The 23,392-nt window shown below is 36.4% G+C and overlaps 1 protein-coding gene across 11 annotated transcripts in view; it reads left to right on the top strand.

Moving 5' to 3' along the window:
- Positions 1–23,392, top strand: part of FBXW7 (F-box and WD repeat domain containing 7) — a 279,362-nt gene that overhangs the window by 162,426 nt on the left and 93,544 nt on the right. Inside the window, exon 1 of one of the 11 annotated variants that reach the window (XM_074951001.1) lies at positions 10,993–11,219. The exons of the other annotated variants lie outside the window; for them this stretch is intronic. Coding sequence (XP_074807102.1) covers positions 11,073–11,219 — 147 coding nt within the window. The 5' untranslated portion in view covers positions 10,993–11,072. Of the gene's footprint in view, positions 1–10,992; positions 11,220–23,392 lie in introns of those variants that run through there. 11 annotated transcript variants of the gene reach the window in all.

The following is a 23,392-nucleotide window of genomic DNA, read 5'->3' as shown; positions in this document are numbered from 1 at the left end:
ACAAATGGTAAGTAAGTGGTATTATTCACATTTCTTTAAACCTGACTATGCATAGTACAGCTTTCCTTTTGGTGTACATTTTCTATCAGTTTTCAGTTCTGTGCCAAGCAATCTTCATATTTGGAAGCAAAACTATTCCACTTAAATGAGAGGAATACTTGGATAACAAGTAGCTAATGTGTATACAAAGGAAAGAAACATTTTGACTATTTATTTAATATCATAGTTATTTCTCTTTGGTGGTATATGGTTGTATATGAGCTGTACCTGAAGTTACTTATATCAGTGGCTGTTAATGATTAACAAAGCCAGAATAGTTTGAGATGTCACTTACATTCTATATAGGTTTATACTGTTGCTGTGAATTTTTTTGTTTTCTACCAAAACCCCACATGAACATTTAACCATTGAGTAAATTGGGCAAGTTTAGCTGCTTTCCCCCCTCACTTCCACCTCAATCTGTACATCAAAATACAGAGAGTGTGGGAAATATTAAACCAATACAACAATTTACCTCTTACAAATCTTGTAACTACTCTGTGTGATTTAAAGCCTCTTGTTTGTTGGATAAATATATGCTTAATCCAGTTGTTTGTATCTTTTCTCGAATTGTGTGGATAATTTAAACAATGCACAAATTGCAGTTTTCCTGATCACTTGTGAAAATTTTAATTTTAGCATTGTAACATTTTTGTACTTCATCCTAAGCTGGTAATGTAAATAATTTAGTATATGAATTACTAAATAATATTTGGTTTATATATGACTTTATATAAAACCGTGTGTGTGTGTGTGTGTGTGTATGTATCAGTACAAATGTATGAAATACACTGTTAGTTTCTTTTTAAATTGGCTAACTCACAGATGGGTCCCACTAGTTTTCAGTCACAGAAAGGACAATAGCTATACATTCCATGAATCTGCCAGTGGAAAGCACAGAACATACTTCTATCAGGCAGTGTTGCTGTTCTTACTCCCAGTTCTCATGGTTAGTTGGAAATGGTTGTAATTAAACCCACCCTTCCTCGTCTCCACCTTCTTCCTTCTCTGCTCCCCCATCTTCCCCTTTAAGTTTCAGTTGGTCACTGGAAGAGCTTGTGACAGAGCATGGAGTTATAGTGATATGATTACTGATGGAATTCAGAGATCTCCCGCCCATGCTGAATAAGTCCAAACCTGACAGTATAGCAGCTCCTTTTCTCTGTGTAAGAGGTCACTCGTTTTTACTTAACTTGTATATTTGGTCTTGGCTTATCAAAAGCTGTGACTTTCTCAGCCAAACTTCATTATCTGGCCATGTGCTACATAAAACTAAACCAGCAAATTCTGAACTATCGAGTTGTTCAGGTTTTGGAATCAGTGGCGTTGTTCTCATCTGTGACATGAAATATAATTTTGTGAACACTTACTAAATTTTATCATGCCCACTCAGTCCATGACCTCTCTCTGCCAAAATGGAAAGTGTTATAAATACTTGGTGATATAGATACAGACGCACTATAGATTATCAACAGGGCTGAAACCCATAATTTTCAACACAAATCCACTACCACTTGAAGTCAAGTAGAAATACTGTTAGCTGTAAGGAAGTAGCAGGCTCTTTTTTTTTTTTTTTTTTCTGTCTAGTCCAGCCTTTGGAAGGAGACTTGATCACACTAACATTTTGAACTGGACTGAGATGACCAGTTCACTTCACTTAGACTACTGAATGTCCCTCTGATGAAAGCTACTTTTCGTCGCTGCTGACCTGAATATGGTTAACTATTTACTCAGAGGTGACATATGCTGAATCCCTTTTTACTAATTTCATGAGCTATCCAATTGTCCCTCAGTCAAATATAATTTAAAAAAATATATAGTACTTTACCTTGATTAAAAAGTCTGAGTAAAGTGTAACCCTGAAGATGAAAGGAATAATTATAAAGCGATACAGCGAATTAATTTCATGGTAGCTGTCTCAGGTATTCGATTTTTGGGTATAAGTCTCATTGTTCCAGCCGAGAGTGATTCTTCTTCTGTTCAAGGCTGGACTTTATAAAAAATTAGGCTGTTCTGAAAGACTGGTTTGGGGCTTTTACCCAGCTACATCATTTTTGACCACAGGCAGCAGTACTTGTCCAAAAGTATGGAGGCCAAACTTCTTTCTAAAAAGCTGCTGTTACTATTACACAAATCATCCATCAAGTACACTCAGGGCTCCTGTGCTCTGGGGAGCCTGAACTATCATCCATAATCCGTAGAAGTTTATAAGGCATAAGGGGGAGAAATGTAGAAGCGACTCCTAGTAGTGTGTCTCGTTTGATTCCTTGAAGTGTTACCAATTAACTCAAAAGTAGATTTTAGTCTTTTTTTTCTTCTTTTACTTAAGAGGTAACCGTTGTTGTACTTTGTAGGAATGAATGACACTTGAACAAATGAAAGAAAGCAAGAGTTTATATGAAAATGTAAATAAGGGGAAGATGGTAAAAGTGTGGGCCAGCCCAGAATGTCAGCCCTTTCTTGGGCTACCTGCTTTTTTCTGAAACCCAGACATTCTTTACTTTGCATATTTTGAGCTATTATTAATAGACTCACACCCCTTTGCAGTATGCTATTAACCAGCTGAGAAGGATTATGTAGCTTAATTTGTCACTCTCATGTGCATGCCAGTGTAACAATTGGTTATATTACATTTGTTGGGTTTTATATGTATTTTATAGTTGTAATAAGAAAAATTTAGTGGTCTTGTATTTAAGGTCTCTAGCAACAAAATGAGTCATTTTCTTTATACATGTTAATAAGTCTGAAATGTAATGCTAGTTACATGTTCAACCTTCCATTTTGGCACTGGTTAAACTCCAGAAATGGATGGAATTGTGCAAGTGAGGGTCCTGTACTGTCTTATTTTATATAAGAAATATTTCTTTAGCCTGAGTGAAAGGTGGCTGGACAGCAAGTTATACCACCAAAGAGGTTATTGAACAGTACATACTGAGACTGACATTAACTAGTTATTTTCATCCCTTTTAAGGCCTTTCTAGGGTTGATTTTTATAGTGAGAAGAGTGGGGGAAATCAAGTGACAGAGTACTTTTTAGTAGGGCTGTTGATTAATCACAGTTAACTCACGTGATTAACTCAAAAAAAGTAATTGTGATTTAAAAACTTGATCACAATTAATTTCAGTTTTAATTGCACTGTTAAAGAATAGAATACCAATTGAAATTTATTAAATATTTTGGATGTTTTTCTACATTTTCATATATATTGTATTCTGTGTTGTAATTGAAATCAAAGTGTATATTATTTTTTATTCTAAATATTTGTACTGTAAAAATAAGATAGTATTTTTCAATTCGCCTCATACAAGTATTGTACTGCAATCTCTTGGTCATGAAAGTGCAACTTACAAATGTAGAATATTTTTTTATTACATAACTGCACTCAAACACAAAACAATGTAAAACTTCAGAGCCTACAAGGCCACTCAGTCCTACTTCTTGTTCACTCTTTCGCTAAAACAGACAAGTTTGTTTACATTTACAGGAGATAATGCTGCTCTCTTCTTATTTATAATGTCACCAGAAAGTGAGAACAGGCATTTGCATGTCACTTTTGTGGCTGGTATTGCAAGGTATTTACGTGCCACATATGCGAAACGTGTGCATGCCTCTTCATGCTTCGGCCATCATTCCAGAGAACATGCTTCCATGCCGATGACGCTTGTTAAAAAAAAAAAAATTGAAAATTAAATTTGTGATTGAACTCCTTGGGGGAGAATTGTATGTCCCCTGCTCTGTTTTACCCATATTCTGCCATATATTTCATGTTATAGCAGTCTTGGATGATGACTCAGCACACATTGTTCATTTTAAGAACACCTTTCACTGCAGATTTGACAAAACACAAAGACGGTACCTGTGACGGGTTGGATCACAGAAACCCCCTTGGGGTTGGCAACTGATGTGCCAAGACTACTTCTGCCCCTGCTTTCCCTGCCCTCCCAGCCAGGGACTTCAGTGCCCTGCCTGGTTTGAGCCAGACCTGCTAGCCTGCTGCAAACCCAGACCCAGGTCTGAACCACGTCCCCTAACAGGTGTAGGCTTAAACTGAAAGCAGCTTAAGAAGTGTACTTGTCTTTAACTCTCAGATGCCCAACTCCCAATGGGGTCCAAACCCCAAATAATCCATTTTACCTTGTATAAAGCTTATACAGGGTAAACTCATAAATTGTTTGCCCTCTGTAACATGGATAGAGGCAGGTTCACAGCTGTTTGCCCCCCTCCCCCAGGTATTAATACATTAATTAATAAGTTAATTAATAAGTAAAAAGTGATTTTATTAAATACAGAAAGTAGTATTTAAGTGGTTCCAAGTAGTAACGGACAGAACAAAGTGAATTACCAAGCAAAATAAAATAGAACACACAAGTCTGTGTCTAATACAGTAAGAAAACTGAATGCAGATAAAACCTCATGCTCAGAGGAGTTCCAGTAAGCTTCCTTTTCCAGACTAGTCTCCTTCTAGTCTGGATCCAGCAATCACTCACATCCCTTGTAGTTTACTGTCCTTTGTTCCAGTTTCTTTCAGGTATCCTTGGGAGTGGAGAGGCTATCTCTTGAGCTAGCTGAAGACAAAATGGAGGAATCTCCCAGGGGTTTAAATAGACTTTCTCTTGTGGGTGGATACCCCTCCCTTCCCCTGTGTCAAATTCCAGCTACAAGATGGAGTTTTGGAGTCACATGGGCAAGTCACCTGTCCATGCATGACTCAGAACTTACATGTAGCAGCCATGGTTTACATGCTACCTTTAACGTCCTCATGTAGACTTCTTATGTGGATTGGAGCCTTCCAAGATCCATTGTCCATTAAGTGCTTCTTTACTGGGCACTTAACGTACAAATTCCATTCTAAGGAAGCTGACCAAAAGCCTTACTGAGGTTATTTAAAATCAAACAAGTATACAGCCAATATTCATAACTTTGAATACAACAATGACACATGCATACAAATAGGATGAATATATTCAGTAGATCATAACCTTTACATAGATACATTATATGGCATATATAGCAAAAAACATATTCCAGTTATGTCATATATACATTCATAAGCATATTTCCATAAAGCTTTATGGTACCGGCACAGTACCAATGTGAGCTTTGTAAAGATAGATATAGAACTTGACCCAACGTTTAAGAATCTGAAGTGCCTTCCAAAATCTGAGAGGCATGAGGTGTGGAGCATGCTCTCAGAAGTCTTAAAAGAACAACACTCTGATGCGGAAACTACAGAACCCAAACCACCAAAAAAAGAAAGCTGCTTTGGATTGCTATTGAGCAGAACATGTCATCAGCATGGACGCTTGTCTCCTGGAATGATGGTTGAAGAATGAAGGGACATATGAATCTTTAGCGCATCTGGCACGTACATATCTTGCGATGCTGGCTACAACAGTGTCATGAGAACGCCTCTTCTTGCTTTCAGGTGACGTAAACAAGAAGCATGCAGCATTATCTTCTGGAAATGTAGCCAAACTTGTTTGTATGAGTGATTGGCTGAACAAGAAGTAGGACTGAATGGACTTGCAGGCTCTAAAATTTTACATTGTTCGATTTTTGAATGCAGTTTTTTTGTACATAATTCAACTTTCAGGATAAAGAGATTGCACTACAGTATTTGTATTAGGTGAATTGAAAAATACTATTTCTTTTGTTTTTTACAGTGCAAATACTTGTAATAAAAAAATATAAAGTGAGCACTGTACACTTTGTATTCTGTGTTGTAATTGAAACCAATATATTTGATAATGTAGAAAATATCCAAAAATATTTAAATAAATGGTATTCTATTATTAACAGTATGATTAATCGTGATTAATTTTTTTAATCGCTTGACAGCCCTACTTTTTAGTAGCCCTTCCTAATGAACATCATTCTGCACTATTAAAGATTTTCAGTATTGTCTTGGGAATCTTGAATACATACATAGGTAGTTTCTCATTGAAAATCATATACACTGTTTAAATATTAAAGTAGCATAATCATAAAGTTTAATTTTTAGTGTGTAAAGTTAATATTACAGTTTTCTTCTTTTCCTGTTAAGTTCACATTTGCCTCCCACAAATGTTAAGTATTTGACCTTTTAACCCATTGTTACAATGTTTTGAATGACCTGTCTACCTGTTTTAGCTTGTTTTAGTTTTCTTTTACGGTGCAACCACAGCAAAAATAAGTAATCAGCAACTGAATTCTTGGATAACAACTGTAGGAGTTCTTTTTAACAGCTGGTGGAACCCTGAACAGACCAAAGAGTTAAACTTAATCATCAGACAAATCATGTTATAGCCAATAAAGATTGGCCAGACATTTCTAGAATATTTGTAAAATGTAAGACGATGCAGTTGGGTTTATGTTACATATCTGAAATACTTCCTGAAATGTTTAATGAAGGAATGAAGACAAATGCTTTAAAATAATTTTTAAAAACAAGAAGGGGAAATAAAGTAAAGCTAGGAGATCTGTGGATTTAAAATACATAAATTATTTTTATAAATAATTGCCAGTTACAAACAATATAGTATACTCATCTACTGATGGAAAAATTCAAGAAGAATTGTAAGAATAAAATAGAATAAACTTTTAAAATTGTCTATTAGTTAACCATCAACTGGAAAGAATAATTAATTTATATTTTCCTTTACATAATAAGGAAAAATTGAATATTATCAAACATTCCTTCGTTTACTTTTGAGAAACTAAGTACTGGTTACTAGGAAATGGAAACTTTTATTTTGGTTGAACATATGCTCAGTTTTCCTTCCCTCCACTTTTGTTTCTCTCTCTCTTTCTCTCTCTCTCTCTCTCTCTCTCTCTGTATATATAAAACTGCTTGTGTGTATGTGTACAACATAGTAGCATGCACAAAATATCTCCCTGCTTCCCATCAAAGATTTAACAGTAGTGGTCTCATAATAATGCTTAAGGGTGAAATGTGCAGAATTTAATTCTAAAATTTCAGGTTTTTCTGTATCTATCTGGTCATTATTCTGTTTTCTTGTAGTTTTCCTCAGGTGTTGGGAGGGGGACTTACTTTCTTTTGATTGCTGATATGATCATTCCATTACGTATCCTTTGCCTACACACAGGTTTTGTACAGTATAACTATGCCAGTTGTGGGTGGGTGTTAACCATTCCTCTAGTATGGAAGCAGTTTACCTATTCCCCAGCCTGTACGGAAACAAGCTATACTGGTATAAAGCACCTTCCTAACAATATAACTGTGGGAGTGGTACCACATTAGCTATATCGATTTAAAACATTACAACTTTCAAGTGTAGGAAAGCCTTACTGGTAGGTTGGCTGATGAAAAGCTGGTTTCCACTCAAGAATTGTTCTCCGCAAAGTCAAAAGACTGGTTCTTGTACATCTGTAGGGAGATGAATGCGTGGTGGATGAGGAATAAACTTCTATATAATGTCCAGTCAGACAAATCTAAGGTTTTCCAGAATTCTCTTACAGCTAACTAAGTATACAACAAAATAGCTCCAAATTGCAAGTGGGGAGGGCGAAGGTGATGTGTGTGTTTAAAAAAAAAATAATAAAAATAAAAATTGGTGAGGCTGTATTTTACAATGTTGCAATGCTCTATGTTATCCATTTGAGGGCACCTGTTCACCAATGATAAGAACTCTGGGAAAAGCATGTTTTTGTTTTGTTTTGTTTTTCCATTTTCCTGTAGCTGCAAATAATTGATTTAGCGCTTTATGGGGAAAAAATCAGTACATACTGCAGTTTTATGTTCTTCTTTATTTTCTCAGTAATATTAAAGTTAACATTTCAGAACTGGGTAGCTAGTTATTTAGTTCTAGCAGAGGATTCTGTAAAATTTCAAGCTGCTTGTTAATACAGGTAAGCCAAAATCCATTATTCTCAGAAATTCTCACTGCACTGTTTTTAATGTAATCTTCCTGGTCAGTTAGGCTGAAAGAGTAAGCCCATTTAATATTACTTACTTGGTCAAAGGAAGTAAATTGTTCCTATAGAGCCCTATTAGTGATCCACTTTCTATTTCTTCAGTTTGAAGGTAGTTCAAAGTTCTATCACTTATTCTGCATCTCTGTTTCAAAGTAGATTCTCTTCAGTGCTGTGTCCAGGAACTATGTGGTTTTAGAGGGTCTGACCAATAACAGGATAGCATTTGATGACAACCTAAGACCAAAACTTTCAAACACAAATGCCTGAAGTTAGGCACCAATGTTTATATACATGTTATGTATGTTAGTGACCTGATTTTCAAAAAAGTTCCTTTTTTATTTTAATGAAAGTCAATGGGAGCAGCTTTTGAAGATCAAGCTACTTTCATTTATTTGCCAGCTTTCTTTAGCACTAAAACTCAAATTTTCAACTTATCCCACATATGCACATATATAGTGGCTAGTATAAATAACACATTCCTATCAGTGTTAAGAGAGCTACCTTTTCTATTTTCCTCTGCTTCTTTCATCCACTTACTGCTTAAATTAGATTGTAAGATTTTCAGGCCAACGACATTCTTTTCATTTGTGTTTGTGTAGCACTGTGGGGCCCATATACTAATTGGGTCCTCTGTGTTAGTGTCCATAATATGAGAAATAAATAATAATATCTGCAGTCCAGTAGTATGTAATAAGCCTGTGAGAGTGGAAGAGAAGTGGATATGTAGAAATGGAATCGGGACAACTTGCATCAGTTCAGCTAGTCAGTATTATCCCTGACAGAAATAAACATTCAAAACCACAACAAAACAAAACAAAAACCCCACACAGCTCAGGGCTTGTCTAAACTTGAAAATTAATTTGGATTAAGGTAGGGTCTGAACTTAAAGTGGAGTAGCTATTCTGAGTATCTCCATATGTGGACACTTTTTTCTGGAACAAGTTATTTATCTTAATCCACTCTGAAAGTGATGATGCCAGCCTCCATTGCCCACTTCTAAAGTTTTCAAACAAATGCCTTTTTGCTTTTTCCCATGTTGCCCCACAGTCTTGGGTGGCATTCCCTATGAACATCAGCAAAGCTATTTCATTATGCACCTACAAATCCCTCCTCAAAACTCTTTTGCTATGAGACCTGTAAAAAAATTGACAAGGCTGCTGATGTGCAGAGACCACTGCCTATTGTGCTGACCAGTATTGTCTCATTGTTTCCTCGTACTCCCTGTCTTTCTGTATCCATCTGTTTTCTCTTGTCTTCAGCCTTGTCTATGCTACACAGTTTTGTCGGCAAAAGGCAGCTTTTAAAAAGCTACTTTTGGCAGCAAAACAAAACCACCTTGACAAGAGACATAAAGCTTTTTGCAGCAAAGTTAAAACGACAGAGTGTCAGTGTAGATGCTGCCATTTGTTATATTGACAGAACTGGCCTCCCCCCGTATTCCACAATGCTCGCTGTGACCGCTCTGCTCACTGTTTTGAACTCTGCTGCTCTGCAGGCATGCATCCCCCCCATGGAAGGATTGGATTGAGAAATGTGCCCCATGGGACATTGCAAACCCTTCCCAAAGCACCCTGCACCCAGTTGCACAGTGGGATAGCTACCCACAGTGCACTGCTCTCTGTGTTGGTGCAAGAGTTGCAAGTGTGGATGTGCTCTGCTGACACAAGGAGCATAGTGTGGACATGCAACAGCAATTTAATTAAAGTGCTTTAATTAAAGCAGAATAACTTTCGTTGACAAAACTCTGTAGTGTAAACAAGGCCTTATACTGAGATTGTAAACTCACTGGGGCTGTGTAGTACAGCACCTAGCACAATAGGGTCTTGGTCTATGACTAGGGTTCCTAGGTCCTATGGTAAAATACCACAACTACTAAGGCCTTTTGAAAATTTCTTACGCATGTAAAACATTATTCCCTTTACATGTGTGCAGTTTTTTTTTAAAAGATTGAACTGGAAAATAAAATAAAATAAAATATGAGCGCGCAGTCTAAATTCTCAACCCTATTAGACTGGGCAACATCTAGATTAAGCAGTTTTTCTCACCCCACTGGATACTGCAGTTCATAGTACACAGATTTCACCCTTGAAACCTGGGCTACTCTTCTCTGTTGAAGTCTTAAGTCTTCTCAGTGACATTGTTGCTTGTAGTATAGGTGGGTTCAGGAGGAAGGCCAACCATGGGCCCCCTGTGTTCTGTTTTATACCCTCAGTCACGTGCTTGGAGGACACAAGTCCGGGCATGTCTGTTGGGCATTGCTGAGTCCCCAGGCAAAGTTGAGCAATTCCCCTGGTGTGGCCTCATGCAGGTGAGTCACTGAATTGTAACTCCCTTGTTGGACAATGGCTGTTGATGGTTGTTTGACACCATGCCTGTGCGTTGGTTACTTTCCTTGTTATTGTCTCTGGGGAACTATCATTTGGTTGATTCCCCAATTTACAGCATGTTTTAGTGACAACCATACAACACAATCTCATAAATTCATATGTACTAAAGATATACGTATTTAGATAGAACAGTGACTTTCAGCTGATCATAACAATTTCCCTGATACCTCACATGGCATGCTATTTATGCAATATCACAATTATATACAGATGAGGAATATGGGGGTTACAAGACGCTCCCCCAAGGTATAGTATGTCACAGTGTGATACTGTGATAACACCTGAAGTGATTTAAGACTGAATTTGCCATTTCCCTCTCAAAGGACAAGTCTTCAATTTTTCTGTAAAGTCCTTGTGTAAGTGGGTTTGTCTGTTAAAACTAAAAGCAGATGTGTTTTTTTTTAAATTTTGAATCTTATGCACCCCTTTCAGAAGACGGTGTCTTCTGCATGGGAGGTCCCCCAAGCTGTTTGATTGGCAAGAGCAGTCTGCCTTCACATTAGTAGTTTATAATTCCTGTCTATACTGGGATAGCTTGCACTTCACTAAGCAGCAGAGAAGTCCAGTTACTTGGCAGGAGAAGGTTGAAAGACAAAGTCAGCAGGCTGTGGGGAGCTGGCTCATCTGTTTGTAAACTTTATTTTTAAAAGAAGTCATGCAATTTTGCTTTTACATTTTTTAGCAATGGCCTTACATTGCTAATAGATTTGTGACCAAGCAAGAACTGTAAAATGTCAAAACCAGGAAAAGCTACCATAAACCATGGCTTGGTTCCTATTGATCTTAAAAGTACAAAAGAACCTTTGCCACACCAAACTGTGATGAAGATATTTAGCATCAGCATCATTGCCCAGGGCCTCCCCTTCTGCCGTAGACGGGTAAGTATAGAATTCTTAAAAATCTGAAGTTGCATTGCTTGGCCTGAAATATGCCTTGTTACGGTGATTTCTGTCGATGAAGAAGTATTTAAATGTGTAGTGCATGTTGCCTTGATGTACTTTTCCTAGCACTTACATAATTTGATTTCAGTAATATTTGTGCTTCAGTTTGTAACTGAAAATCTACGTATGTTGTCTTCAAGATATCCTGGAGCCTTGTTTTTTATTACACATTTAATAGAACATGGCAAAGATCCTCTTTTAACAGTTAACTGCATTAGATACATTGCAAATAACATACTATATATAAACAAAGTAAAAACAAAGAGGGGGGGCTTAAGTTCTCTTAAAAATAAGTGTCTGGATGTTTTGTTTACAGCTTTATGCTAAAATCAATTGCATACAGTTCTGAACTACTTTGGCATATGTGACTTGTTAGATACTTAAATAGGAAAGTCAAAGATCTTAAAATAGTTTAATATACATATTTTAAAGGTATCTTAAAGTTTAATCCTAATACTTTTTCAGTTCACAATAACAGATAACATTTTTGCTGTTATAAAAAATAAAAATAGCATGTTACTACGTGGAGGTTGTGATAGAGTTTATATATAGACAGCCCTAGACTGTCAAACTGTTATGCTACAGCCTCAATAACTGTAATAATAAAGTTATTCTAAAACACATTTTATGAAGGAAAAAGGTTTTTTAAAATTTTGATCCCATTAAAAGTAACGCATATTTTCATTTAATTTCCAAAATTAGTGAATGTTTTCAAATTAATCTGAATTTATATTATGCTTAAACTCTTCGGCTTAAATGCTACTGAGTTCACACTTTTTAAAATAAAATGAACAGTTTTTCTTTTTTATTACTTCTTCCAATAAATCTACTTTTCAATAAATTTAGCTCTTCTCATTATGTTTCATTAAAAGTATTCCTGAAGTATTGAATAAGAATTTTTGTTCCATTTATTGAAATCAATTTAAAAAAAACCTTACTTTTGCAAATGTGCAATTTTTATCTTGAATTTCAAAATAAGAGTTCTTTTGTTAGTAAACTTGTACATTTAATTAAGCTCAGTTGTAAAATAGTCTTTTTAGTAAGCAGTAGTGACAGAAACAAAACTGACCAAGAAGATTGCCCATACCTGTCACATACGGAGAACATACATTGAAAGCTAGCATGTGGTACTGACCTAACCTATGCAAAATAAATAAATAAATTAAGGAAAGAAAGGTATATTCCTACCAGTTGTGTATAATGTATTAAAATTATATTTCAGATTTATCATATTTTATTTTACATATGATCTCAATCAGTTTCAGACCTAAGAGTGCATTAATTGAAGGGTGAATAGAAACATTTTATGGTAAATAGGTGGTAAATTGACTTAAACTCATTTTTCTGATAGGAGTTCTTCAAAAATAGTAGACAAATGTAATTAAAAGCTGTTTGATTCATAACATGAGCGTGATAGAACAGAAGTCTGTTTGCCTGTTAATTCTCATTTCTGTGTGCGCACCTCATTAGGCTCATGTTAGCCTGGGCACTGTAAGTAAGAAAAATATGCAGAGAAGTAAAAAAAAATGTTTATCTTTTTAGGAGAAAGATGTTAAGTTCTTTTTGTGATAGTCCAAAAAGTGGCTATTTTAACATTTATTTATGCAATTTTTGAAATTGGTACCTCAAAAAGATACTAATATTTTAGAAAAACATTTTCCACAGTGGGAACCACAGTTTGAAGAACCTTAAACATATTACAAATGTGGAAATCAGTATAAATGCGTTTCTGAAAAGACGCCCAACATTCCAAAGGCAGTCAACTTAAACAATCAGATGAGTTGTTCTAACTCCTGTTTAAGCAGGCAGTTCAGTGAAAGTTGCTACAGGTTTCAGACCTTACCGGATTCCAAAAAAATAGACTTACTTCATTTTATTTGACTAATAGGACAAAATTGGAGAACACTGAAACCGTAGAAGTAATTTACTAGCCTAATTGTCAAAGTATATGCTTCTATTTTTAATTTAAGCATCATTTGTTTTAACTAATTTGTTTTATAAAACTACTAACTTTTATTATGGTGGTCAGTAATAATGAGAGGGAGGGACTCTGTCTTTGCTGTCATGCCTAATAACGTACTCAACATCTGCATAGATCTCATTACAACTCTCTGTCCGTAAGTGTGTGTGTGTGTATACGCACTATATATGTGTGTATAGCTATGTGTATATTCTTGGTTTTTTAAAGAGCCTTATTTGTCAGAAATGCTGAGCACACAAATGTGCAATGGAGTGCACTGGGGTGGATGCTAGGCTTTTCTAAAATTGGGCTCTAAATTAATGTTATCTTTTTATAACTGTCTTTAAACCTGCCATGTGACATACTGTAGAAAGTTTTATTTGAAGACTTGTCTGATTCTCTTACATTTCAAAACCTATACTACTTTAAAAAAAAAACAAAATAAACTACTTTCATTTTTAAGAGTTGCAACAGGAAACAGAATTAGCATTTGTGTTATATGGCTTTAATTAATGTGTGCTACAGTTTTACCACTTTATTATTAAAGACACCTATAAACCTTAAGAAATTTTCATGTAAAACTTGTGAAGTTTTGAGATCAGAGGTCTTAACTGATGTGTAGTTGCAATTAAGCTTTTCTTGGTTTCGTGACACTTTTTCTTCTGTGATGCTTCTTAAAAATAAAGAAATCAAAATTGTTCCTCTTAATGCTTTTAAACTGATGATAAAACATATTGCAGCTTTGTCTGCAAATATTAGTTGCTTCCAAAGTTTTTTCAGAATAAGTGAATTTGAAATGTCAGTACTAATACCTATAGGTTTTTTTATTGCTTGTGTGCTGTTGATTCATTCAAACTCTGACCTGACTTAACTGATAATCAGCTTTCTCCTTCTTCAAACTCAAGGTTTTACGCCATGTCACCTCAATTTTACGTCAAACTAACCAAAAAAATCTAAAAAACATGTTTGGTGATCATTGGGAGTACTTCCATTATGAGATCTAACAGTTCATATCTTGTCCATCTCTTGTACTAGTTATATTCAGCTTCTGTCAAGCAGTTTACTGTAAATGGTCATAGCATGCAACAGCTGGATTTAAAACACTTCTACCTGTAATGTCCATTTGAGATGCATTGAGAAATAATACTCTTTTAGCATTCTTTGTGTAGCACTTGAAAATAAACCATGTCAGTATAACAGGATAGTATTAGCAAATAAAGTGGAAAGCTTAGTTCGTATTGCCTATTGTCCCATCCCTGAAGAGATTAATGTGGTATCCTCTAAAATAGTGTGTCGTGGTGGTCCCCGGTTTAATTGAAAACATCTAGTCTATAAACACTTCCTTAATGGTACTTGTTACATAATATGAACTAACAATAAAATCCTTGCACTCATTCTTTCACTTATTCTGTATATTATGTATCACTTAATTATTCAGTAGGATTTAACTATGACTAATTATTAAAATTTACTTTAAAATAGTTGTGCATAATATGTATGTTCAAAAAGCAAGTGCTGTGTTTCATCTGCCGGTTGGTTCTGTTTATTTTTATGGGGGAAAATATTGCACGTTAAGTTTCAGTACTGTTGCTCTTAAATGTTGCTGTGTTATTTCATTTGGATGTTTTACTTTTTAAAAGGTATGCTACTGAAATTAGGTAACTGATAAAATCCTGATGATATAATACTTTACTTTATATTGGCAGCATGCAAATCACCGGGTCCACTTAATTTAGGGCAAGATGGTGTCTGGTCCTTGTGGATGAAAAGGAGGTGACGCAAAGAGCAGCCTCCTTGTCCCTCTTATGTGCAGCCTGTGTAAGATCCAGCTACAGTTGCAGCCTCTTGCTTTAGAGGACAGCCTGGCCTGCTCGCTCCTTCCATCCCCAGAGGTGAAATCCACTCCAGAGGGGATGGGGAGAGGGTGAGGCCTCCAGCCATTCACATCAATTCTCAGAGTGAGACCAGTGCAGCAGGGAAGTAGGCTGTACCTCCTGAGGAAGTTGGGTACACTGCCTCCTGCATGTCAGAAGAAATTCTCTCTCTCTCCCTTCCCCCTGAGGCAGAATTGTTCTCCAAGCCCTCCGGGGTGATGCAGCTCCACACCTTCCCTTCTCCAGGCTGTTTGCAATTTGAAAAATCTTGCCGTAGATTATAAACTCATATCAGGGATGTGTCTTTGTTTCAATTTTAAAAAGTGGCCTTTTGTGACAACGTATAAATAATACAGTTTATTCACATAGTAGTAAATGTAACTTTGGTTACACACACAACCCATTCAAATTTCTGTGTATTAATTGAAAAAAAATGTATACATTACCTATATCGGCATTCACTGGTCTGTACATTACACATGGGTTAGGCCTGCTCATTCCACCATGATAAAACAGTTTACAGTCAGCTGCTCTGAGTTCAGATTCTCTCTGAGCTGCTATCGCACCAAAGTTTGACCCCAGTTTACTGTTCCTCTACCTAAGAGAACAGATTTGTGATGACTGCTCTTCACTACAGAACTTTATAGAGTGTGAGAACTTCCTTCTATAAAGTACTGGGAACTTGACATGAACTGGACTTGCAGTAATTTGAATCTGATGACCTTATTTTTAGAGCATGCTGAGGATCCTGTATGCTGAATCTGCATCCCTTTTGGCTTTCACCTAGTTCTTATGTGTCAGTGTGGCCTAGTTCAGGCTGCCATTTTACCAGTGTTTCCCAGGCTTCACTCATCTGTAGAGCCATGTAATCCATACTACCAGTCTGTCTGTGCCAGTGGATCTTCAGGATTGCTTTCAGCTTCTTGAAAGAGTGTGTGTGTATCAGTGCAGCCACCCTTTCTACTGGCTTTCTCAGCAATGCAATAGAGCAGTCTAGCCCTCACCAGCAGTCTAGCCTTACTGTACCAGCAGCCTATTCAAGTTGCTGATCTTCAGAAGATAAGTCTGAATTTCTCTGCATTAAAGTCATCCACTTGGATGTACCAGAGCAGTTAAGCATGGAAGACAAAAACCTTCTCTCTCCTGTTGACCTGCGTACTCATGTATGCCTTTCCCCTATTCCATCTAAACACCAAAATTGTTTTGAAAATAAGTCTCAGTAAAGCATCTATAATTCTGACCACATTAATGGATTCATAGACCATAGTTACATAGGTTCATAAAGGATGGCAATCACCAAACCCTGAAATCTTCTCCATAATTCCCACAACCACCCTGACTTTCACAGGTATGTGTTTTGTTTGTGTGCTTGTTTTTTTTCCCCTCAAGCCTGAATGTCTGAGCCTTTAACATCACAGATATTCCTTGCAACTGATAAATTTTCTAGTAAAATGGCAGAAAACTTCCATAACTCGAGCATGCAACCGGAGTAAGGGGGCGGTTCACCTGTTACATAGATCTCATCCTAAATTTTCTCCAAATATCTATCAGAAAGCTAATCCAATTTCTTATTAATACTATTGCCCGAATTATTTATTCAAGTTTTCTGATATGAATCTCCTTACATTTGATATTTTCCTGAGAGCAGATCTCAAAACTTCCAGGGAAATGTTGACATTTCAGCTTGGTTTTGTGGGCCCTCACCAAACTGCCTTTAGGACTTCACATTTGTTTTGTCATCTCTTTTATAGTAATTAAGTCTGATATTAGAATAAGCATATTTGGTTCTTTAACTGACCATTTCCATTTTTACTTTTTCGTTGAAAAAAATATTGCTTATCCTAGGTCCTGACTAAGGGAGTGTTGCTACTGAGTTCAGTGGGCTTTGGATCAGGCCCTAGGTACAGTCAAAAAAAAAACAGTGCATCACTACAAACAGTTTTTTATTCCTTTTTTTGTCCTATGTCCCAAATATTTAGAGAGAGTTGCATATTTTGTATGTGAAATGGGCTTTGAAATCTCTTTCCGTTAGACGAGAGTGTAGAGAAAGTCAGATACCTTGTTCTTTCTTCTGATGGGATTTAAAAAAAAAAAGTATGTGAAAGTCTCCGTACACAGTGTACTAGGAGATCAAATGAAAACGTAGGTGTGCAAAGCAACCAGTAAAAACCCTCCTAAGTGCACCAAAGTATACTCTCAACAAGAGGCTTCTCAGAGTCGTGTGCTGAGAAGCACAGAACTTTGTACAGTGTGATTCGCAGCGCAGCCACAAGTTCTGCATAAGTCCAGCAGAGAGAGGCTGAACTTAAAGGGAGGAACTACCTCTATGGTGGAAAAATGAGCAAGTATATTCCATGAGTAATGTCCTGACCAGTGGCTGGCCTCCCTTAGAATATAAAATTACATGTTAAGGAAGCTAGGTTTTGTTTTTTTTTAAACATCATATGTGTATGAATAAGTAAAAATGTTCTGGTCAGCATTTGCATTTTAAATACAGTGCAATCTAAGAAAAATTAACTGAAGAAGAAATTAATCATTTTTCTTGCTACATATGTAAGGATGTGATACACAGTGAAATATATTAGAATCAAGGGTTAGTATGAAAGAGTGATTTGTAAGCTCTGTGCACCACAGGTCACTTCTTCTTTCTCTGTTTATCTGCTTCACTCCTTTTTCTTTCCCCAATCCCCATACTCTTTTCCTCCTTCACTGCTAGCTCCTTCTCTTCCATTCTCACATGAAGTGACAGAACAGTGATTGGCCAGAAGTGTCTTCCCCCTCCCCCCAAAGAAAAGCTTCAGATTTCTTACTTTCCTCCACATGGGACAGTGGAGGTCTCTAATGGGGTACCCCTCTTTTCTCCTCCTATTTTCCTCCTATAACTCTGCCCTCCATTTTCTCCACGCACAAACTGTGGCTGCTATCAGCATACATTCAGAGCATGTAAGTAGAGAAAAGAGGGCTATAGAGAAGGTTGAAATGGCAGTAGAAGGAAAAAACAGGACGTTCATGGTTCATTGTTACCATATTGAAGCAATTAATTTTTTAAAAAATCCATCAAGGCACCTCTTGTGTTGCACACAAATGCTTTGCATCTTCTGCATATGTTGTCCAAATACTTTTGACTAGAATGAAAGTTGAAGCAAATAACTTTCTTTAAAATGACCTTAACTAAAATGTTTCTAAAAATATAGGAAATTAAGGTTACCTGTGGAACCTTAAGGTGGCCGTTAGGTGCATATGCATTATGATAGTCATTAATTACATGATCTCACAGTATTTTTGCCATACAACTCTTGCACAGTGCATAGAATGGATGATGCTCACTTAATGAGCAGCTATTCAATATTTTGTTTTCTCATCATTGTTCAATGGGTGTCTTCCCCTGCATCTTGGCTCCTCATCAGATCTGTCTCCTCTTTCCCCCATTGGTCCTGATCTCTTTGCACAGCTTGTCCCACTCTTCCTTTCCCCTCTCTCCACTGTTGCCTTCCATGGCTCCCAGTCTTCCCCACCACAGTACCAGTCTTCCCCACCACAGCTTACAGTTCTAGTCTCTTCCGCCCCCAGGCTTCCTTTGTACTTATGTGCTTTGTGTTTTCATTATAGAATTACATGATTAACTGTGGTAATCTTGGCTGGAACCATTGTTAAACAGGACACACAAAGCTTTCTGACTTGTATCTAGACAGTAATTGCTGTTCAGCTATTTGAAAAGTTGTATAAGTAACACATTTTAGTTGGGGACATTTTTCTGCTGTTGTATCTTAGGTTGAAAAGAGTCTACATTTAAATCTCTTGTATTCCTTAAAATATTTGCTGACCAGCCAATTGGAATGAAAGGCTGTTATGTATAGGGACTGAGAGGCTTGCAGGACACAGTCATGTGTTAAGTTTGATCATATTTCAAAAAACAACTTCTCATCTTACTGCATCATAAATGGATGTAGTTTTTATAATTTAAAAAACTCTGCATTTTAATAAATTTCCATGATAAACCAGGTGGTAAGTTTCATGATGATAGACGGTTGCACACAGTATATTAAAGTAGTGATAGCCTAATCCATTAAAATATACTACTTTGCTGCATAAGTATGTATTGGATATATATGTTCGAAGAAGCTGTTGATATTGAGCAAGAAAATGCTACAGTAAATCCCAACCTTTTAAATATGATGCTACTGGTGTAATATTTAATAAGGACAGAAAGCAGAGCATAATAAGAATTTTTGTGCAGTAGAGAGGACATAGAACCTGCCTGAACAGTCAACATACTGAAACACTGGAATGTGTAATTTTGAATATATGTGTACTTTGTTAGTAGATCATCTGGGTACTTTTCCATAGATGAATTTTTGATCCTACTAATTTCATCCTTTCTATCAAAGGATCTCATTGTGATTTACAAACACGTAATGAATTAAGCCTGGTGAGGTGGGGAAGTACCCTCATTGTACAGAGGAGTAATAGAGGCACAGACCTTTGTGACTTGCAAAAGTTCTCATGCAGCAAAACCATGGCAAATTTGGAAGGAGAACCCAAATCCTTTTAGGGATTGTTTAAACAAGGAGCTATTGCTGAATATTGATTCCTGATTAACTATTCCTAATTAACTTCATGAGGGGACACTCTTCTTCCGAAATAAGAGTGTCATTTTCTGAAATAGCGTAATCCATTTTTTATTTTAGCCAAAAGCAACTACGTGAATTAAACTAATTTGGGGTCCAACTCTCTTATTCCAGAACATATATTCAGATATGGAGTTAATTAGGAAGAATTAATCTGCTTTAAATTCACATGCTACCTTATTCTGGATTAATGTTCATGTTTAAACAAGCTCTTCTCTATTTTATACTTAAATTGATAAAACTATGCTACTTTTCCTCCTGGTTTGCCTCTTATTTCATATGTTTTATTAAGCCTATGCATGCTATGTTGCCTTGTGTGTGTTCCATAGATATTAGGTATCATTTTGTTCACAACTGAAAAAATTAATGAAAACAAACTGTAGATGCAAGACAGAAGTATATAAAACACTTAGGTATATTTTAGAAATCTAAACAATTTCTAAACTATAAACAGTTTTGTTGGCATCAATTTATGTAATTTAAGATTGAATAACTTCTTATGGGGGAGTGATTGTTTTGTTTTTTTAAGGGAGGTTGGTCACAAATTCTTGATTTCTGTACTGTAGTTAATCTGTATTTCTTGCAGTATATAATAAAAGTTAATTTTGCTCACTTAAAGCATGCTGCTTTACCTGGTATTTTATTATTTGATATGTTTTCCTTTGCAGTTTAAATATTCTTGTAGGCTTGTGGATTTTTACTTTACTTGTGGATCTTATTTTTATATGGCCATTTCAAGTCTATTGTTTGGATTACAATAATACCTAGAGTCAACCAAGTTTAAGGCCCCATTGTGCTCAGCACTGTACAAACACACAGATAGTTTATGCCCTGAAGAGCTTTCTACCTAATCAGAGGAAGGGCGGGTGGGGAAATAGGGGCACAGACAGGTGAAATGGCTTGCCTGGTGTCACACAGCAGGACCCTGGTTGACCTGGGACTAGAAACTAGGTTTTCTGAATCACAGTCCAGTGCTTTATACATTACATCTTACTGCCTCTCTGTGCCTTGGCACTCTTCCACTGACATTCTCTTCCTCCAAAAGACAGAAAAAGAACAGTACAACAGATGCTATAGAAGGTATTCTTGGTATTTTTGTTATTAGCCCCACATTTTTTACACACTAACTGATTCAGTATTTTGGCACACTTACTGATGGGCTTGAAAACAATTTAGTAATTTATGTTGCTTAAATTGAATCTGCATATATAGTGTTCAGAGAGTACAAATGATAGCCTTTTCCAAAGCATGTTGCTATTTATACACCCTACCATAAAATTACTTCTCTTGATAGCCGCAGCAGCTGACAAGAATGCTTGCAATTTTGACATGTTTGGTATAGCACCACAACATTCCGTCTTACATTTCTACCATAACTTCTTGTCAATTTCAGGTTAAACTTACTTTTTTTCCCTTTATAGTAGCAAAATATCTTTCCCCCTACAGAGTGTAGGAGAGATCCAGTTTCTGTAGCGGATGGTGTTCCTTGGGCTATGCTCTTCTAGCTAGCAAGCATAAGTCCTTCAATTGCCTAGCATGTATCCTGTGATCAAGCATGTGTGCGCTGCTTTTAAAAAGAATAAAGCTTCATCCAGAAATATGTCTCTTCTCTCCTATCTTTGCACACCCAGAGCTATTCTGTTCTGTACTGGCAGCTTTAAACTTAGACTACATGCAGGACTGGCAACCTTTCCCTCTAACAAACTTTCATAATGTAAGGGTAGGATTTAGCCTATTTAGGACTTCTAGAAAGTTTGTTTTTTGTTTCTTTTTCTACACTATTTAAATCATGAAATATATTGAAAGAACTGATTTTGTTACTTTATTTTCTCTACAATAAAATACAACTGTTATAGCAGATGCTAATTGGCTTTCGCTGTTCAATACCGTAATATTTACCAGATTTTGCTCTTGACCGTATTTTTATACATTCATCTGGTCTGAGCTTGTGCAAGGCGTTCAGTGCTGGTATCTCTCCTCTTGACCTACATGTAATCAGAACCAGATAGTTGTTCACCTTCTATTTTCTTGGGAGTGAAAGATTTGTTCCAAACTGTGTTAATGTTCTCTTTGTTTTATGTATTTAGACCTGTAAATTTGCCACTAACACAATTGCAATTCCCAGCTCATAATGATGCCAGAAATTAAGTCCTGGTTATCAAATGCAAAGACGACATATGGCAGAATGATAGTGGTGTTGAATAATAACATAAAATGGCTCACAGTATAAACTCTCATAATCTAAATTTAGTTTTAAACTCCTGTTATAGTTTGAAATACCCTGATAATCAGAGGTCACTATCCACTATAAAAAATGACGTTGGCATTGATTGCAAATACTTGCATCTATATCAGGGCACTGAAATTCATGCCAGGGACTTAAATATTAGTGAACATGATCTTTGCAATATTTGTTCTTGTTGTATCCTTGTTGTTAACATTGTAATCCATTGTCTGTCCTTCTAAAACTAGCAAGTTATTTTAGTCAGTGTTCAAATCATATTTAATGTTGTCTGGCTTAAAACTGAAAAATGTGATTAGATGGAACACAGACTTACTGTCCTTGTTTTATTTTTTCTTTAAGCACAAAAATCAGATTGGACTAGGGGAAGGTAAAATTTAAAAACAAAATTTTAGTTTAATCATACTGCTTTGTTTTAAGAAAGATTTACATACAGAATGAGAGCAAATGAAAGAGAAATGTAGGTACATATTTGAAAAGTACATCACTCCTTATTTCCTTTTTACAATTCTAATGTAATTAAAAGTAGAGAAAACACCTGTTCTTTTATTGTAATCTTATTGAAATTATTTTTGTTAAATAGAAGATAAAAATGGCAAGCCCCTCTGATTCTCTACTTTGATTTCCTTCTCATATAAAAGGTAGCCACCAAGGGGGAAAGCCTTGTTAAATTTCTTAGTCACTGTGGCAGTCTTGTTCCAGAAGGAGAAAAGCCAGCTTGGACCACCTCAGGCCAGCTTTGAGTTGGTGATTTGTGTGTTGTGATTAGATCTGCTTCCATCAGTCAAGACATCTAGCCAACCAGGTTGGTTACTGGCTACCCTAAAATCTTGTTTATGATTGACTCTGAGGCTCTGTCTACACTACTGTGGTAAGTTGACCTACGCTACAAAACTCCAGCTATGTGAATAACTTAGCTGGAGTTGATGTACCTTAGGTCGAGTTACTGCGGGGTCGACGGCAAAAACTCTCCCGTCAACTTACCTTACTCTTCTCGTCAGGGGTAGAGTACAGGGGTTGACTGGAGAGCGATCTGTTGTCAATTTGGCAGGTCTTCACTAGAGCCACTAAATCGACCATCGGTGGATCAATCTCAGAGCATCGATCATGGCTGTAGGGTAGACATAGTCTTACTTGGGCCTTTGTGTTCACATAGACTACTCTCCTGTTACCTGCATCTGGCTTCATTCTTTGTCCTAAACCCACTGTTCCATTTTTTCTTTTCTTTTGTTTTTAATTTGTTGCCTTCCGAGCTAAGGTTGTATCCACCTTTCTTCATTTTGGTGTCTTACATAAACAAACACTGGTGGCTCATTGCTTAGTGCTGTGTGTATCTTGAGGTTTCTGGAATAAATTTTTGAATGGGTCAAGAAGAAATAGTTTTTCTATTCTAACATGATGCCCCA

The sequence above is a fragment of the Natator depressus genome, chromosome 4 (assembly GCF_965152275.1).
Source record: "Natator depressus isolate rNatDep1 chromosome 4, rNatDep2.hap1, whole genome shotgun sequence".
NCBI classification, from domain to species: domain Eukaryota; kingdom Metazoa; phylum Chordata; order Testudines; family Cheloniidae; genus Natator; species Natator depressus.
This window is presented reverse-complemented; position numbering and strand designations above follow the sequence as displayed.